The 18,817-nt window shown below is 34.8% G+C and overlaps 1 protein-coding gene across 3 annotated transcripts; it reads left to right on the top strand.

Annotated features, from left to right (window-relative positions):
- The first annotated feature begins 1,285 nt into the window (after positions 1 to 1,285).
- LOC121423370 (mannose-1-phosphate guanyltransferase alpha-A-like) lies at positions 1,286 to 17,262 on the top strand. 3 transcript variants are annotated; one of them, XM_041618738.1, is made up of 12 exons: positions 1,286 to 1,534; positions 4,528 to 4,625; positions 5,205 to 5,308; positions 5,634 to 5,826; positions 6,218 to 6,277; positions 6,808 to 6,938; positions 7,734 to 7,862; positions 9,811 to 9,958; positions 11,126 to 11,218; positions 11,987 to 12,158; positions 14,485 to 14,602; positions 16,981 to 17,056. In XM_041618738.1, exons 1-11 carry the CDS (start codon positions 1,495 to 1,497, stop codon positions 14,583 to 14,585), a joined length of 1,269 nt encoding a protein of 422 aa, XP_041474672.1. In that variant the 5' UTR covers positions 1,286 to 1,494; the 3' UTR covers positions 14,586 to 14,602; positions 16,981 to 17,056. The 3 variants fall into 3 exon arrangements, with proteins under 3 accessions (XP_041474672.1, XP_041474671.1, XP_041474668.1); XM_041618737.1 differs by having other exon boundaries at positions 1,287 to 1,534; positions 14,485 to 14,598; positions 16,981 to 17,072; XM_041618734.1 differs by lacking the exon at positions 14,485 to 14,602 and having other exon boundaries at positions 1,294 to 1,534; positions 16,981 to 17,262.
- Positions 17,263 to 18,817: the final 1,555 nt, after the last annotated feature.

Raw genomic sequence — 18,817 nt, 5'->3', positions numbered from 1 at the left:
TTAGAAATTGCTTTTCATCGTTTTGCTGCACTTTTAATTTACAAAGTCATTGAACTTGACAAGCATGCAGTCACGTGAATAATAATATACAGTGAATATATAGAAGCCCGACGGTGCTGATGCACTGTTTCCACCCATTTTTCCTTTTTTCAGATGGCTGTTTCACCACTGTGCGCCGTCGCAAAAACTTATATCCATCATTTCCAACAAAAACAAAGCAATTGCCATGGGGCGGGCATGACATAAAAAAAGATCAATGAGTTACCCCATTACATTAGAGAATAATTGTCAGCCTACTTCACAATGACATGTGGGTATGCTATTCCAGATGCAATAAATAGATCATTTCCTATCAAAAGTAGGCCTACTTTTTCACGAAAAGGAATTACTATTGACATTTTTTCACTTTTTATCGTTTAGATCTATGATTAACCCGACAAAGAGTTGATTGGAATAAAAAGTAATTCCAACAAGCGTAATTATCACTGAAAATTTTGTCAAAATCGGATGTAAAATAAAAAAATTATTTTTCAAAATTTTGCTTCATCCACATAACAATCCTGGTCGGTAAGCAAATGAAGAGACTGATGACTTCATCCACTCATTTTTTCTTTTTTATTTCATAGTATGAAATAGGAAATATTCTAGTATTCTCCTCATTATCAAGTGGAACAATGATTAGTTCTTTCCACATGTGGAACTTTGTTTAATACTGTGAAGCATTGTGGTTCAGTCAAGTTGGTCTTTATTGTCAAATCTGTATTGAAAAAATGAAATATTGTATAATTCAAACAATAAAAAACAAAAGAAATAGTGAGTGAGGGCCATCGACTGTCTCATTTGCATGTCACTGAGTTGTGCACGGGGTTGTGCATATTACTGTTTTGTGAAAAATAAGCGAAAGTCTATAATGTTATAACTTTCTTAATTTATATCCGATTTCGATGAAATATTTAGCGTTATACTGATTTGATTTTCTCTATTTATTCAAATCAACCTTTTTTGTGGGGTGGGCTCGACCTTTAATATATAATGTTACTGTTCTTCTTTTTGGAATTTGGATGGATTTTTTTGGGGGGGGGGCCTGAGGAGTAGTCAATGGTGAAAATAAGACTTGCCCCCGGTGAATGAGCATCAGCGCAGATGTCCCCATGCCCCCCCCCCTGAGCTGAATAAAGGATAGTCCCCGGGGATAATTCTTTGCGCTGACGCCTATGCCACTGTGTCACAGGCAGGCGGGGGTGCACAGAGTAATCGATAGGCAGACCTTACAATATGAATTTGTGAACCGATTTGATCACCAAAATGTCTGTTTGACGACACCTTAGTGCTATTTTTACAAGTCTAGTCAAGTCTCTCACTTCAAATTGTTGACAATCCACGTCAACAGATACGGGAAGAAAAGACCATATTTTGGTCTTTAAGTTAAGAGACTAAAGTTAACTACATTAGAAGAAATTTTATTTTGATTCGTTGAAAGGAAAGGTATTCGAGATGCTGAAGGCTGTGATATTAATTGGAGGGCCTCAAAAAGGTAATCATAGACTGTTTCAATGAAGCCGGTCTCTAGCGTAGTTTTTGTTCGGTCCCACATGTTTTTCTTGGTGTAGGCTTAGACAGCTAGCAGCCGTCTGTTTCGAGGAGTTTTTTTAACATTTTTTTTATGGCAGTGTATACAGCCACACGCGTGTGTCTTTACCATCCAGCCACACGCGTGTGGTTATATCCAGAACACCTATCTGTGGATACCGCCACACGCCGCCAGTAATAACAGTAAAACGCGTACCGTAAGGGCACTAGTATTCAACCCGTTTGGAGAGTTTCCTCAAATATATAGAAACATAGAATTTACCTGAATTTCAGACCCGTCTTATTTCTAAGAGCAAATGCTGGTTATTCTTTTTCCGTTATTTTTTTCTTCAACCAGTCGACTGTGTGCGCGGGCGATCGAATTATACGGCGACGGTTTTTTGCACTAGTATTCAACCCGTCTGCACTAGTATTCAACCTAGCGATGAAAGATGGTCCTGTCTCTCAATCTGCCCTTGTCCCATCCGACTATGGACTAGACCATTTGAGATGAGACCAAACGGGGAATTAATCAAACCAGAGACTTACATAGATCTAGATCTAATTTACCAATATAAACCCTTTTGAGATTTGCTATCTATCCTCACTAGGTTGAATACTAGTGCAATTCAGTGCAAAAGGCCATCGGCGCATAATTCGATCCTACGCGCATACAGTCGACAGATTGATAAAGAAAATACCAACAACAGATTACCCTGGAAATTACAAAGGTATGAAATTAAGGTAGTTTCCATATTTCTAAATATTTTTGGAAATATCTCAAAATCTTTGAATTATGCCGGGTTGAATACTAGTGCCCTTACGGTATGTAGGTCTGACCGTCTATATCACGATCAAAATAACCTCATTTCTTCATTAAATTCTTACATTCTAAACCACTCTGATTTCTTTAAATCGTTTCAATTTCATTCTCACTGTCTTCTTTCCTTGCTTTTCTTGTCTTGTTACAAAAGGCCGCCTGTTAAATAGCAAATTTCCACACTTTTTCTACTTGTGTCGATTCTCTACTGACTCTAGGCTATGTGCGCGTACGTGCGTACGTACGAAACTCGGGATTCGTGCATGCTAAACACTTGGTCCAAACTGTGTATGTCTACTACTGCGCTGCGCTAACGCTGTATGGGTCTGCCACCGCGAAGGAAGCCAGAATCGACACAAGTAGAAAAAGAGAATTTGCTGTTAAACAGACGACCGTTTGTAACAAGACAAGAAAAGCAAGGAGAGAAGACGGTGAGAATGAAATTGAAACGATCTAAGGATATCAAAGGGGTTTAGAATGTAAGAATTTAATGAAGAAATGAGGTTATTTTGATCGTGATATAGACGGTCAGACCTACATACGTGTTTTACTGTTATTACTGGCGGCGTGTGGCGGTATCCACAGATAGGTGTTCTGGATATAACCACACGCGTGTGGCTGGATGGTAAAGACACACGCGTGTGGCTGTATACACTGCCTTTGTTTATTTACTCCTCGTACACAGACGGCTCGCTATCGTGCAGCCACCATTAGGGGACTTGCAGTGCAAAATCCCCCTGTCGGGGCTTTTCAATTTTTGTCTTTAATTAGGCCTAATATTTTAATAAAAATTTTGAAAATTAACGTGACCAAAAAAAATGCAAATTTATATTCCCTCGGCCCTCTTGGCATGATTAATTGCCAAAAAACGGAGAAAAATGAAGTTAAAAGGAACAAAAACAGTGACTTGCCTCGGCTGTCGCGCAAATTCACTTCCCCGTTTTATCCGATCTTAAGTACATAAACATATGGCCATTGAGTCCCCTGTACAGATCGCGCTAGAACTTCGGTCTCTGTATTTGGTGAGTGAAGCCAGCGAAGTTCAGCTGAACAACAAAAAAACAGAGACCGAAGCTTTTGGTCTAGTGTAGGTTAGGGAGCTTAAGTTCTAGCCCAGGCCAGGGGCTTACCGTGTATTTGACCATACTCACGGGACTAGCGTGATTTATGGTCTAAATATTTCTCCAAATGAATTGTGAAAACAGAAATCATGCACTTACCACGATTATATTGATGAAGGTCTAACGAGTGGCAGTTTCCTGACATCGAGGCACAGACTGGAACCTCGGTCAAAAAACGAATACTTAAAAGTTCTCTCCTTCTTAGCCTGGAGGCGCCTGGGGAGTAAAGTTAAATACTCTACGTATGGTTACTCCCCTAATGCCTGGCGCTCGAATATATAGGCTCCCACGCACCAAAGGAAAAGGCAACTATAAAAATGCGCCAAACTGCTAGTTATGTTTAGAATCTGAGGTTAACACTTCTGTACATGGCATGGGTAAAAATATTGGTTGGCAAAAAATGGATAGTTATGGTTACAAAATATCACCAAAAGGCGATGAAAAAATAAAAGTAGAAGAGAGTTTACTCACATTTGTTGACATCGCCATCTTTGATCCTTTGTTAATGCAACCTAGTTACGTGATGCGTATAGAGGGCGGCAAAATCATGAGCGGTTCTAGATTAAAAGTGCTAAAATGTCCCGCTTCAACCACTGAACTAGAAATACGTATTTTCAGTTCAGTGGTTGAAGCGGGACATTTACTTTTAGCACTTTTTAATCTTCCTGCCGTTTTTTGCCATTTCAGTATCTTATAATTTCCCTTTCTCATGCTAAAGTGTTAGCACTAAGGGTAGTCAGGTGGCGTAACTAACTAAAAAATTTGAGGGGGCTAGATAGTACGGCGTATCGGGCAAAATTTATCAGAAATTTTGCCAGTGAGTGAGCAAGTATTAAGCAAAAATTTGATTTTTTTGTTAAAACATCAAATTTTGTAATAGATTCTGACATAAAGCTAATGAGTGAACTTTATTGACCTTAATAATGGCCTGAATTATGTAATATCACACTTTGATTTTGTACATGTAGGTTTTGAAAGTAGAAAAGATTCTGTTCATGAAATCAACTTCAATTTCAGGTACTCGCTTTCGACCTCTGTCCCTAGAGCTTCCAAAACCTTTGTTTCCAGTTGCTGGATTCCCCATCATCTATCATCACATAGAAGCGTGCAGCAAGGTAAAATACTTTTGTGTCTGTTATTCTAAAGACATCTAGCAATATTCTGTCAATACATGATCTAGACCAGTTTTGTGAATTAAGTGATTTTCAACAAATGTAACAATCATGTGCAAGTATGAAATACATGCCTCTGTCAAAAGGTGTATTTGGAAATTGAAAGTGAAAAAAAAAAAGATTGTGTTTATTTGGGTAGTTGCATTTGATCTCAACATGTTGAATACCCAGCCATGCACACATGTAATTTAGAAAATGATTGACGTATTGAGACCCTCCAAATAATTCATTTTTAGCATCTTTAAATTTTCCTTTTTGTTCACGTGCACTATTTCATCAAAATTTGAATTGCTCAGTAAATTTCCTTTCTGATATGGAACTTACTGTACAGTAGTAAAAAGGAATCAATTATTTTCATCATGTCAATATTGCTCATCCAATCAACATTTTTAATGCCATGCTGTTAATTTATGCAAAGCCACGATTGATGATTAATCTACAATATGTATAGAGATGTATACATCTTTCTTAAAGTTGAATAAACAGTTCTGTGATCTCTTTCCATTTTTGCTCTTTTTTCAGCTTCCAGATATCCAAGATGTTCTGTTGATTGGAACATACCAGCCTAGTGACTCTCTCAATAGATTTATCACATCAACACAGAGAGAGTTCAAGTTTAACATCAGGTAATACTACGCTTGTTCTTAAGTCCATGTTCAGAAAAGTTAATTGTTATAAAGGAATGAATATAATCTTTACTTCTTTGTGATTCACGAAGAATTAGTTCCGACCTTAAACCAACGTATTATAACAGTAATCTTTTTATCATTATGGATATAATCCATGATCGTGGGTAACCAGCAAGTATTGAATGCCAAAAATTTGCAAATATCATTCTGTTATCCTCCCTATCATAACAATCCAAAGAGAATACAACCTTACAATTTAGGCATGATTAATCGGAGTAGATTACGAGTACCATATTACAGTATGGACATTCTTGATCACCAGGTACCTTCAGGAGTATACAGCTCTAGGAACTGCAGGAGGGCTCTACCATTTCAGAGACCAGATACTGAGTGGACAGCCCAAAGGGTTCTTAGTCTTCAATGGTGACGTGTGCTGCAAGTTCCCTCTGGCTGACCTGTGGGACTTCCATGAGAAGGTGTCACAGGATGTTCACTATACAATGCTTTCAACCGAGGTAAGTTTATGAAGACGATAGATGCTCGAATTTGTATGTCAAATGTACCCTATTTGAAAATATTCAACCAGTTGGATAATCTCCCCCTTTCGGATGTAAGCATGCTGTACCTGCCAACTGCTAGTATTGGGACAAGATTATTCCAAGAGGTGATGGCGTAAGGTTGGAAGGGGGTGCAATGAAAAATGAGTATATTTTTACAAGGGCATTCTCTCACATGCCCTCCCCAAACCCTTGCAAAAAATACATATTGGCATGTTTTTCCCCAATTTCATATCTTTCATGGTTGACAGGTCTAGATATGTATTCGATCATTGTCTGTTTGAAAGCCATTTCAGTGTTCGAAGTTTAATTCGATGGATTTTTTTTTCTTTCTTTTTTTTCTCCATAGGCAACAAGGGACCAAAGTCTTTCTTATGGATGTTTGGTGGAGAATGAGAATACACATGAGGTTAGTGAAAGTATTTCCATTATCCAACATTTACTTCACAATTGTAGACTAGATCTTAGATTCATAATAGATTTTAGTGATAATATTCTGTAAGATTCAATAATGTTTCTTAGACCCTCGGTCAGATTACATTATAAATCTTATTGTTTTAATTAAGACAGCCCTCAAAATTATTTATTTTCTTTCCTTTATGGTTTGTGTGGTCTTGTGAGCTACATGTATAGAGTTTGATTTCAATGTAAGCTGTGAAAAGGGTATATGATTCGACTTGCATTCCTTAAGTTTCTAATCTGCTCTATGTCTAAGAGACATGCGAGAGGCACCAGTGAATGTGGAATAAACAGTAATCTCTTGTGTGTTTGAAATTTATTTACCAGTATGTGATTATCCCATTACGGCGTTATTGCCCAAGTCTAATAATGAATAAAATATCAATTATAGTGGATCTGTACTAAGTTTTATAAAGTAATACATTTTAGGTGAATGATTCTAATTCGAAGGATCACATATTCCTTTCCTTGTTTTTCTAGGTCATGCATTATGTAGAGAAGCCACAGACATTTGTTAGCACTGTGATCAATTGTGGACTATACGTCTTTCCTCCAGAGATCTTTCAGCATATTGGAAAAGCTTTCCAGCAAAACCAGGATGAAGTACTCAAGTAGGTCCATCTTGGTTCCATAAATGAAATGCCATACCTACCGTGTGTACCAATTCAAAGAGAAATAGTTTTGGGGAAATAGAAAACAGACATACATCTCGGCATGGTTGTCTAGACTAGTGTAAAGACAATTTTAAGAATAATTGGTATGCAACTTTGACATCCAGGTTCTTTGTTCCAAAGTAAGGCATCATGTTATGCTTGCATGTCAGGTGAATGAACGTTCACAAGTTTAATTTTAAGTGCAAATTCTATACAAAATATACATCCAACCTAGAGTCTAGAATCAATTTCTTGGCTCTTTGATTCATGACATGATACACAAATTTAGAAACTTATTTGAATGGTAATTTCTATATTTCAAATTAATCAATTTATAAAGTGTATGAGTAAAAACCTGATTTCTAAGTTTTGATGACATATATGATGAGTCACTTGTTTGATCTTTTGAGTGGACTTCATCTCATGTTTGGGTGGTATTCATCTTGAGATTGTTCTTACTCCAGCTGCCATTCTCAAGTTATTCTTTTTATGTTTTTCTTTGATGTCATGAAAATATTTTTATTCTGATTTGTGAATGAATTTTGTAAAAAGATATCTTTCACACAAGAATTATGTATATTTGTACCAAGCATAAATATATTTCACTTTCAGCAATATTTGTCATACTATGGCTCCCAATGCCTTAAAGAATATTTCTTAGAAAATGTGTTACCCAAATTTAAGTATGGTTGAGAGAATATGTCATACCTGCTTTGGTAATGGAACTTTAATTTCCTTGTCTTTCATTTACAGTGGAGACCCCTTATTCCCATCAAAGGACACAATACGCCTTGAGCAAGACATCCTAGCACCGCTAGCAAGCACAGGAAAACTCTTCACATTCAAGACAAATAACTTCTGGAGCCAAATTAAATCTGCAGGGTAAGAAACAAATTTAATTGAGATCTCTATATGATACATGGATTTTTTTTTGTTATGGCCAGGGAGACTACTGCAATGATATTTTGAAAATGATGTGATGCATCATAGTTTACTGAACCTGAAGTCAAATATGTAACCAGGCATGGCAAATCCACATAAAGTCACCAGAAATTAATTTTGATTTCAATGTTTTTAATGAAAGAGGAGATCTCAGCTTTAAAATTTATATTGGAAAATCCTAACCCATATTAAATGGGTAGTAATAATTTCTTTTCCACCGTAAAATCCTGCTTTTTAGAAATGAGAGATTGGAGTTTACCAGTCCATTGAAGCACCTTTATTTACCCTCCTACTATTGTTTGAAGGTGAAAAAAAAAGAGGATTAAAACTCTTTAAAGCTATCCTAGAAGGGATAATCAAATTAGCTCCAAAGTTGAACACACTATGTAGGCATATCCTGTTCATGAATATAGAATATCAAGTATTAACACAAGAGTTTATCCAGTTTTTAATTGATCTGAATTCAAAATAAGGGGAATATTTTGGTTTTCAGGAAGAACACATTTCAATGTAATAAAGAAAAAATAGGATGAATTTACACTATCAAAACATTTTCTTTTGTTGGTACATCCATTTTTATGTACAGCTATTTTTATACAGTGCGTATCAAAAAAAGTTTACACTTTGAAAAAGCTCTGGGAATTAAAAAATATACAACATGTGGGTAATTTTTTCACATATAATCTTTGGTTTGGGTCTCATCTATCTGATGAAAGTAAAAGTTTTGACAGAATGTTACACTTGAGTGAGCACTGTCTATTTTTGTAAAGCTCGCAGAAATCTGCGCAGAAATGCTCGTTTTCACGCAGTGTCAAGGGGAAAGGGAGAAATCAAACTTACCCTGCGACACATTTTTCCTACATTTCCCTTGCACTTTTAGTCAATTAAGATAAAACAGACACATTCAAGCATTTTTAAACAAATTTGCCACCCAAATTGAAATTTCAACACTTAGTAAGCACAACTTTTACCCTTTTTGTGCCAGCTGGATCTGAGGACATAACTGAATCTAAACAAAAGTTTACATCAGACATCTCCAGCACTTTTTCACTAAGTTTCTGTTATTTAAAGTGGGTTGACATTTAATTTTTCATTTAATACTTGTTTCTCCACACTTTTCCCAAGCTTGACAATGATTAAAAAAATGAAAATCAAGCCTAATTCATTTTATGTAAATCACAGCTCAGTGTAAATCAAATATCGTCTTGATGGCCTTGGTGTGTGGGGGAGTGGGGCGGGGTGCAATGCACTCTTCGAAGTTAAAAAAGGTCAAAGATATCTTAAAATCAATTTTACTTGCTAAATTCTACGTGTTCTTCATGAAAAAGGTTTACTTTTATTCGCATACCGTAGCTATTTTAAAGTTCTGCGCAAATCATTTTTCACTAACTTTTCAAAAGTAAGTGGTGCTCACTCAAGCGGAAATATTTTTCGATAGTTATATCGTCATTTGCTTAAATGCATCTGTACCAATGTTTAAATGTGGAAAAATCTTCAGGATATTACAAATTTATAATTTTACAGGGTTTTTTCAAAGTGTAAACTTTTTTTGATACGCACTTTAGTGTATTCAGAAGTATAAAATAGGCCATTCTGACTAACTAATTCTGACCAATACCACTTGAATCATTTTTCAAATGAAAAATCACACAATGCAAAGTTTAGGAGTTTTACTAGTATCACTTTAATAGGCAAGTCAAAATTAAATTAGGTATTATTATTGAACTCATGTTTAAACACATATACAGTACTAAAAATGCTGATAAATTCCATATGCGCTGTTACAGATTATTTGACATCGGCTTGCCACAGCTAGATCACTGGTTTTGACGGTCGTCTAACTCGTCGCACCTATGTACCCTTGTATTATTTATCTTTTATGTTATAGGTCAGCAATCTATGCTAACAGGTTATATCTTAGTCTGTACCATGAAACACATCCAGACAGATTATCCAATCCTAAATCAGAAACAGGGCCATCGATAAGAGGAGATGTCTACATACATCCTACTGCTACCGTTGATCCAACAGCTACAGTAAGGTTATTTCTCTTCTTCTGTTTAGATTTTCTTCTATTGTGGGGTATATTTTATTCTAATACTATCATCTTCTATGTTCTCCTCAATAGAAATTATAATCAACAATTGTGAATATGCTATTGATTATATTAACATTTCTGTGGCACCAGGGTCGGGGTTATTGTTGTTCCTCTTTTTTTCTTCATGTCCGTCCTTTTCCTCTTTCTCCTCCTCCTTTTTGTCTCACCTGCGAAGCAAAGTGAGACTATAGGCGCCGCTTTTCCGACGGCGGCGGCGTCAACATCAAATCTTAACCTGAGGTTAAGTTTTTGAAATGACGTCATAACTTAGAAAGTATATGGACCTAGTTAATAAAACTTGGCCATAAGGTTAATCAAGTATCACTGAACATCCTGCATGAGTTTCACGTCACATGACCAAGGTCAAAGGTCATTTAGGGTCAATGAACTTTGGCCGAATTGGGTGTATCTGTTGAATTACCATCATAACTTTGAAAGTTTATGGATCTGATTCATGAAACTTGTACATAAGAGTAATCAAGTATCACTGAATATCCTGTTTGAGTTTCAGGTCACATGATCAAGGTCAAAGGTCATTTAGGGTCAATGAACTTTGGCCGAATCGGGGTATCTGTTGAATTACCATCATAACTTTGAAAGTTTATTGGTCTAGTTCGTTAAACTTGGACATTAGAGTAATCAAGTATCACTGAACATCCTGTGCACGTTTCAGGTCACATGACCAAGGTCAAAGGTCAATGAACTTTGGCCGAATTGGGTGTATCTGTTAAATAACCATCATATCTCTGTAAGTTTATTGGTCTAGTTCATAAAAAGTGGACATAAGAGTAACCATGTATCACTGAACATCTTGTGCGAGTTAGAGTAGTATTCAAAGTCAGCACTGCTGCTATATTGAACCGCGTGATGCAGGTGAGACGGCCAGAGTCATTCCACTTGTTTCTTCTTGGTGCTCTTTGATTTATCTTCTCTTTTCTTCTCTTTGTTATTGTTTTGTTCTTCTTTATACATGTATGTAAATTCATAAATAAGTGGGAATAGAACATAACTTACATGTACTCTAATATGGTCAATGATATATGGTAATATGATTGGAATTAATGAATTATTATTTCATATTTTTCTGTTCATGTGTATTTTTTAGCTTGGTCCAAATGTGACAATAGGAGCCAATGCAACAATTGGAGCTGGGGTCAGAGTCAGAGAATCTATTGTTCTAGAAGGTGCTACACTACAGGTGAGTCAAATCAAAACAATTCAGATCAAAACCGATATTTGGTATGAATCTACTACACACGCTGAATCAGTATGTTTATTGTTAAATTCTTCTTATTATTTTCATATTCTCAGACACCACTTTACAAATTTTATGATTTTCAACTTTGCTCGAAATCTAATGAGCGGTTAGTATTCAAGAACATCCATCATAACAGTGTGATTAAATTGATATTCGAAAACAATGAAACAAATGTAAGATTACAAAATGAAGAAGTGCATCGGAATTGATGAAGGAGAAAATAGGCCCATGATCCGAAATTGGCTTGGGTCCACAATTTAATTACAAATTTGATAAAGCAATCTATCGATCATGGTGTCAAATATCTATTAAACATTGTAGGGAATAAGAAAGAAAATGAGAAGCAATGAATTTCCTTGAAATTTTCATAAATGTATAAATGAAACATTTTTTAAAATGTAGCTCTGTCAAGGTATTCTTGTACATTGTAGATAGGCTGTGTGTGTACCGACATCATTGATTTCAGGAATTAAATCACCAAGTTCTGGGTAAATTGAATCACAGGTTGGACTGAGTCACTCAACCCCCCTCCCTTTGTCACTTTTTAGTTGTAAAAATGGCCCTGTCCAATTCTGGAGGCTTACTTATGAAACCACTAAACCATTAGACGTGATTTCTATGCGATACAAGGAAAGTTTGAATTCATTAAGTGGACTTAATTTAAGATATATGAGATCATCATGTGTATCTTTATTTGTTATATATTAGGATCACTGCTGCATCCTGCATAGTATCATTGGATGGAACAGCATGGTGGGGGCGTGGTCAAGAGTTGAAGGTACGCCCAATGACCCTAACCCCAACTTAGACCATGCCAAGATTGATAGTGGTACACTCTTCAATGGAGAAGGAAAACTCAACCCATCTATTACTATCTTGGGTAAGATTTAAGTGTCTGTATGTTTTAATGCTACAACATCCATAATACATTTAATTGCTATAAACACATGGTAAGATTGGAAATCATCTACATGTAAATTATTTTCATTAGCATTTTTGTGTTTCATTTATCAAGGTTTCATCAAATTGTGGGTTTAAATCACAATTGCAAGCATTGGATTAAAAAAAAATCTTTGTACTGTAAATGCATGGAAGTTCAAATTAGTTCAAATAATGAACTCTATTTGATTATTAAACATTACCTGTTTTTCCTACTTCATTCCATTGTAAATGCATGAAAGGTGATAATCATTTCAAGAGGTCAATCCATTTTGCTAATGCAGCTTACTTTCATGAAGAAAATGGCTCATTTTACCCTGCATATATTATGATCATCATTCTTATCCTGTTCCTAGCAAGTAATAGAATGCACACACATTATTGGGCTTATTATTGATAATCTCATAGGGTCATACAAGTCATTGCATTATGTATTTTTTTTTTTGGGGGGGGGGGCTACAATGTAAATGACTGCTCATTCGTCCTATAAGCTTCGACTTATCATATTCTAAAAATCATGCCAATTTTTCATGAAATCTTAATCCTTAAAAAATGAATACCTATTATTTATGATTATTTATGGTAATTAGAATATTTTTCCTGTATGTTTTTATCACATTGTGTGTGATTAATAATTCACTTCATACTCACATTGGTTTCAAAGCTCAACCAATATGTACATTTTGATTGTGTATGCCTATTAGAATCCTCATATTTTTCACTGAAGGTTTTAACAAGCTGACATAATACATACTAAAATCTTTTCTCTTTCTCATATAATAAAATTTTCTATCTAATTTTTCTTTTGATTAATTCTTTTTTCTACAGTACAGCCACTCCTGTTTCATAATTGTTTATTTATTCTTGACAATCTGCTTAATGCTGTAGCTAAGAATTTATGATTAGGAAGGGACTAAATCATTATACTGTCAAATGTCCTTTAAAATGCTGCTACTTGGGTCCTTGGGTAGAACATATTGCCTCTCCATGACAAAGATGTATTTAAGATGTAGTACCTTTATTTGAAGTAATTTACCAGTGAATTAGTATGGCGTTATAAGAGATGTCAATATCTAAACTAAATTCTTGTATTCATTTCAGTCTTGTGCACCACTCCACATTCTCTTATTTTTTCTTTTTACTTGTGTGCCGCAAAATAATATATTTTTAGAAAAACAGTGCTATGTTAATATATTAGGCTTTGAGAAAATACAGTAAGGAATTATTCATCTGTGCTTAGATTTGCAAGTACTAATACTATCAAATGTATAATTATATAATATTCACTGGCCTTGAGGAGAAGTTGGAGAACACCAAACATATTGCCCGCAATAGAATCATTTTGGCCTGAGTCTTTAGACGAGGGAAATATGGCTCTTTTTGAGGGCAATATGTTTGATGTTTCCTTGAAAGAAGAGCCAGTCAATATTTTTATTGTAAGCCAAATCAGACATCTAGAGCAGAATCATGAAAATTTAGATATTTTACCCATGAAGAATGTGATTCTATTTTTTCATGTTCAGCAGGCTGTGCCTCTAGACTAGCCCTCTAAGCCTTACCAGTGTGATGTATTTGAGAAATAAAACTGTATGGCAGTATCCAGTTTTTGTTAATCTTGATTGACCTTATGACGTATATTGTGCTGCACAGATCAATATGACGCATATAGATCTCGTTCTGCATGTCCTCAGATACCCGGATGTTAGACCAGGGAAGATACAATGGTATATTTTTCATCGTCTCTGCATGCAAAGTCAATACGCGCACAGAGACCGAGCAAAATACAAATACCCCTGGTAATATAGAAAAATCTAGGGCAATAAGGTTTTGTAAATGAACAGCTCAGATGTCTGATACAGGTAATAATTTTGTTTATATCCCTTCTTTAAGTTTAAATGATAAATCTTGGTAATTTTGTCCTAAGCAAAATCTTATCAGTGTTTGCGCAGTTACGTCGCGAGGGCTGTCCATGAAACAACCCGCTGTTTGATGTGCACCAGGCTCGGCAAGAGCACCAAATAGTTCTCAATATTTTTTCTCGGACAAAGCTGAGCATGCTCTGGAATATATTAAACTTATCTTTAATCACAAAAATACCAACTATCCACTTAGTTATTCAAAATACTCATGGATATTCATAGAAGGGATATAAAAATCGTGATTATTACCACTCCTCTCAATGCTTGAATGACTTCATACATTCAGAAGATATGATAATACTTTGTAGCCATTTTTACCTACCTCACTCTACTACCAATATTATCTAGGTGGAAAGGTTGTGATCCCACCAGAGGTTATCATCCTCAACTCCATAGTCTTGCCTCATAAAGAGCTAGGATACAGCATCAAAAACCAGATCCTTCTCTAGCATACGTTTACATGTAGGTATGCTGTCAAAGCTCTACACTATAACAATCTGGATGTATCGGTTATTATAGTGTTTATTATGGTGTTTAGGTGGTATATCACCAGGTTTTCATTGTTTAGTTATTGTTTTATTTCATGATGCAGCATGAATGTACTTGTTATCTGATATTGAATGTGCAATTAGATTTTTAGCTGCGTTGAAGAGCTTACCTGAAGAGTCAAAGCGTCGGGAATAAAATTATCATGTCCGGAAATGCTACTAAAATTTTCAAACTCTATTCACAATGCTCAAAAAGTCATCTTTGAAGAGCAGTGTGTGGTTATCTTATCTGACTAGGATAGAGAATGCACATTGTGATGCAGCATGATGGAATGTAAACCTTTTAGAAAATCTGATGACATAATAACTTTCTTTGTTTTCTTTTGTATTTTTAAATAAGTTTCAATGGCATATAAATTCCATCTAATTATACACCAAAATCATACTATTAAATCACTTTAATAGTAATGCTATATTCGTAATCAGAATTCTTCAAGTAAAAATGAAGACTTGCTTTGCTTGCTTTAGTTGGAAAATGCTAATTTTGCATATTTTTTTATTGTTTTTTTTTAATGTGTTGTGCTTTTCTTTTCTTGAAATTTGTATTATGTGGCAAAGCATGCATCATTGAGAGTTTGTATTAATAAAATGAGGGAATTACTTTTTTGTTCTTAGTTTTTGTTTTTCAGTTTTCAGTTATGTGTAACAGCAGAAGAGCTTTAATATTGTCCAATTTTTAAAATCCTTATCTTAAATCACTCTCAAAGGAATAAGATACCGACTAAGGTGCTTAACATTATTAAACTAAACACTAAATTACAAGAGGAAAGTGTGTGTTTTTTTATAAATCTTTATCAAGACTACTTTAACTTTACTGATTCTGTTCACATGTCGGAAAAAATTGTGCTTACATTTCAGAACTTCATAATTCAGTCAAGGGTAACTTTATGAACATTGTTATGAAATCAGCCTTTGTAATATCAGATTGATATATTGGTATGACTGTAGTTTACTATTCTGTGAACAGCATCAGGGTTAAACATTGTCATCCACCTGGTCTTTTCAGGTTCCGCAAAACAGTTTTCAAATGGGGGGGGGAATGACCATACAAAAAATCACAATCATAATTTTCGTACACGGTTTTGAAAAAACCACAATTACCACGACGACACGCAGAAAATCTTTTGTCAAAATCCTAACACGCCCCACCCCATCCCCCTCCTGCGGGGGGAGAGGGGGTGTTGATGTCAATTGAATGAATTGTTCATTGTGTTAAAGTTATTTTTTGCAAAAATTGTTAATTTCTTCTGTGTATGTACCTTTTCATAAGGTCTTTTTATAATTGGCAATGTTATGCATCTTTACATCTCCCACAGGTGCATTGGTCCCTTCTTGTCTTTGTAGTAAATCCCATACATCATTGCTTGCCTTAACATTTGTATTTTAATATAATACACTATGTACATTATTGTACATTTTATTTTTTGTTCTGAGCCACTCTACTTACACAACTGACATGTTCTAGTAATTCTTTCCTGTGTTTATGTATTGTAACATAGTGTATTTTTTTTTAATATTTGATGTTAACCTCGTTTGACATGTCCCATTATCACATGCACACATAAACCAGCTTTCGCTATTTGCATGATTCATTACAATCAGCTGTAACCTGATATACTCTACATGTATACTAGTACTCAAAAAAGAAACAGTTTAACCCAATGCAAATTTCCATACATGTATGTACAGTTCATTCTGCCTTAGAAGTAAATTTTCTATGTTACACAAGAATGCCAGGCCTACATTCCCATACACTACATTGAAACACCTCCAAATTCTTAACTAGGCACTTGCAAAGCTTTATAAGCCAATTAAAATTATTGTTGGATAAATTTCTTTTTTATAAGATATCAGGTATATCTATCAGCTTGCATAGATATGTACGGTGATTTTTTTTTCTTTTTAATGTGGAGGTGTACACTGTTAATATTGCTTCATCAGTTTCAAACAATTTTTTTGAAGGATCTTGAATGTGTATGAACATTAGATGATATATGATGATGATGTTATGTTTTCTTTGATGTCATGAAATTTTGCATGCAATCTGAATTTCTCTTTTTTGCCACCTGAGCAAAAGTTACCTTATTTCATTTTTTTTTTGTTTCTTTTCATAGTCGATCCAAAAAATACAAATAATCTTGTCCAATATTCCATTGTTTTCTCCAGAAAAGAAAAAAGAATAAGCTTCTTCTTTGCTGTTTTATGATTTGCCATGTGAAAATGTAGAATTATATCATTTATTCTCTGTGTATACCAGAGCTAATATACTTTATAACCTTTTTTTTTCTATGACTAGGTACCAATGTGAGTATTCCCCCAGAAGTAGTGGTGCTGAATGCAATTTTGCTACCAGATAAACAACTCTCATCCAGCTTCAAGAACCAGATATTGCTCTAAAGTACAGATTTAGTACTCCCATAGTGGAAATTTTGCATACATAATGTAAATGGAGTGATCAAATAAGGTAAAAAGGTGAAATATTCAATAGATAAGTGCATTAATTATAGTGAGGATAATATAGATGAATTTATTTTGTCAAGATACACAAAGTAAATGTTTTCAGAATTTACAACCGTTGAAAAATGTTTTCTTATTGGGAATGGTATGTATGAGGTTTAGGGGGTATGATACAGTGTTTATATGTATTTGATTACTTACAACCACCTCTCTTTGGATAATAAGGTGTATCCAATATGTTTAGAGACATTATTCTAATGTATTGAATGCCATATAAACATGTGCATGTACCTATTTAATTAAAAAAAGATATCAAATAAACCTATACATTTATTTACCTTCAAAATCAATTCTACGTTCAAAGCATTAACTGTCTTTAGAACTCGCGTTTATCCTCCTTTTTTAACTTGTTGATAGCTGGGCATAATAGATTGACATGAATACCGGTAAGTGATTTGAAGAAGAGAATGCAAACTAAGTATGGCATTTGTCATTTATTTGTATAAATTAGGGACTTTAAAAACAAAACAGTCATAATCAGTCTAATCATATTGTATTCAGAACTTGCATGTAGACCATAGTTTGAGATTATATCTGTTAAAATGAAATGTAAAAGATCAAATGTCCAATGTATTTCCTACTACCGACGTAATTGTAATTTAATCTCTTAATGTTCTCCCAGCGGGCCCTGCATAACATAACGTTAATATTACTTCTCCATTCTATACATATTGAGCACCTGATATGAAGGCAGAAGGTCCTTTTTGTCTGATATCACTCAGCTGTGGATCAAACCCGCGTCGTGTTCATGCGGCAGGTGCTCTACCATTGCCTGGATTTTGTATCCACCATGTCCGGTTAACTTTTTTATTAGATCTCGGATTATTCAAGAATTCTCGATATTGAAGTCAAGAAAAGCACACAGATACATTTCATGGTGTAAATTGCACCATTTTTAATTATTTCGTGTATTTATAAATTTGTAGAGCTAATGATATTTTCAAAAGTGAATGAGTATATGTTCAATCATATAAAAGTCAATCATACTTTGAAGTACATGTAGGGATCATAAGATGTAGAATGATATCATCAATATTGGTTACATGCAGGAAATAGTTGTTTTATTTCATATTAGGTTTGAATAGTTTGGATAAGTCTTGAGTAATATATCTGTATATTATTGTATATTATGAATGAAGGCATGAATATTGGTCTGAAATAGGACTGATCTATTTTGTATTTATTGAAGGGTATGTAAAAAGATCATACATGGGTAATAATGTGCATAATAAAATGATTACTTTATACAATTATAATTTTTCCAAGTTCTATGTTGAACAACATCTTTTTCAGCAATGACTTCATGTCAGGGCCTTTCGCATAAATAGATGCAATCAAACACAATTCCAAAGTATCGATCACATCGTGATTTCAACCAATCAGAAGCACATCTGTAGGACTTGTGTTCCACTGTTTAGTTGAATTCAACTCTTCTGCAACAGGCCCCAGAATGGAGCAAGGTACATTTCACTGCGTCGGTGCAAGAACGCCCTTAACACTGCTTTTTTGCGCATCGCACACAAAATGTGCTAAAAGCGCATTCTTGCACCAACACAGACTTTATGTTCATTGAGGAAGAGAATAAAGAGTGAGAGAATAATTTTGGGAATCAGAGA

Source organism: Lytechinus variegatus, chromosome 1 (genome assembly GCF_018143015.1).
Source record: "Lytechinus variegatus isolate NC3 chromosome 1, Lvar_3.0, whole genome shotgun sequence".
NCBI classification, from domain to species: Eukaryota; Metazoa; Echinodermata; class Echinoidea; order Temnopleuroida; family Toxopneustidae; genus Lytechinus; species Lytechinus variegatus.
The sequence above is the reverse complement of the archived record's forward strand: the minus strand, read 5'-3'. Positions and strand labels throughout refer to the sequence as shown.

Bases quoted from the DNA above. Each gene is read 5' to 3' on its own strand.
- LOC121423370 (XM_041618734.1), top strand. From the start codon at position 1,495: ATGCTGAAGGCTGTGATATTAATTGGAGGGCCTCAAAAAG. The intron at 4,626-5,204 runs GTAAAATACTTT...CTCTTTTTTCAG, and splicing joins ACATAGAAGCGTGCAGCAAG to CTTCCAGATATCCAAGATGT. The intron at 9,959-11,125 runs GTAAGGTTATTT...TGTATTTTTTAG, and splicing joins CCGTTGATCCAACAGCTACA to CTTGGTCCAAATGTGACAAT.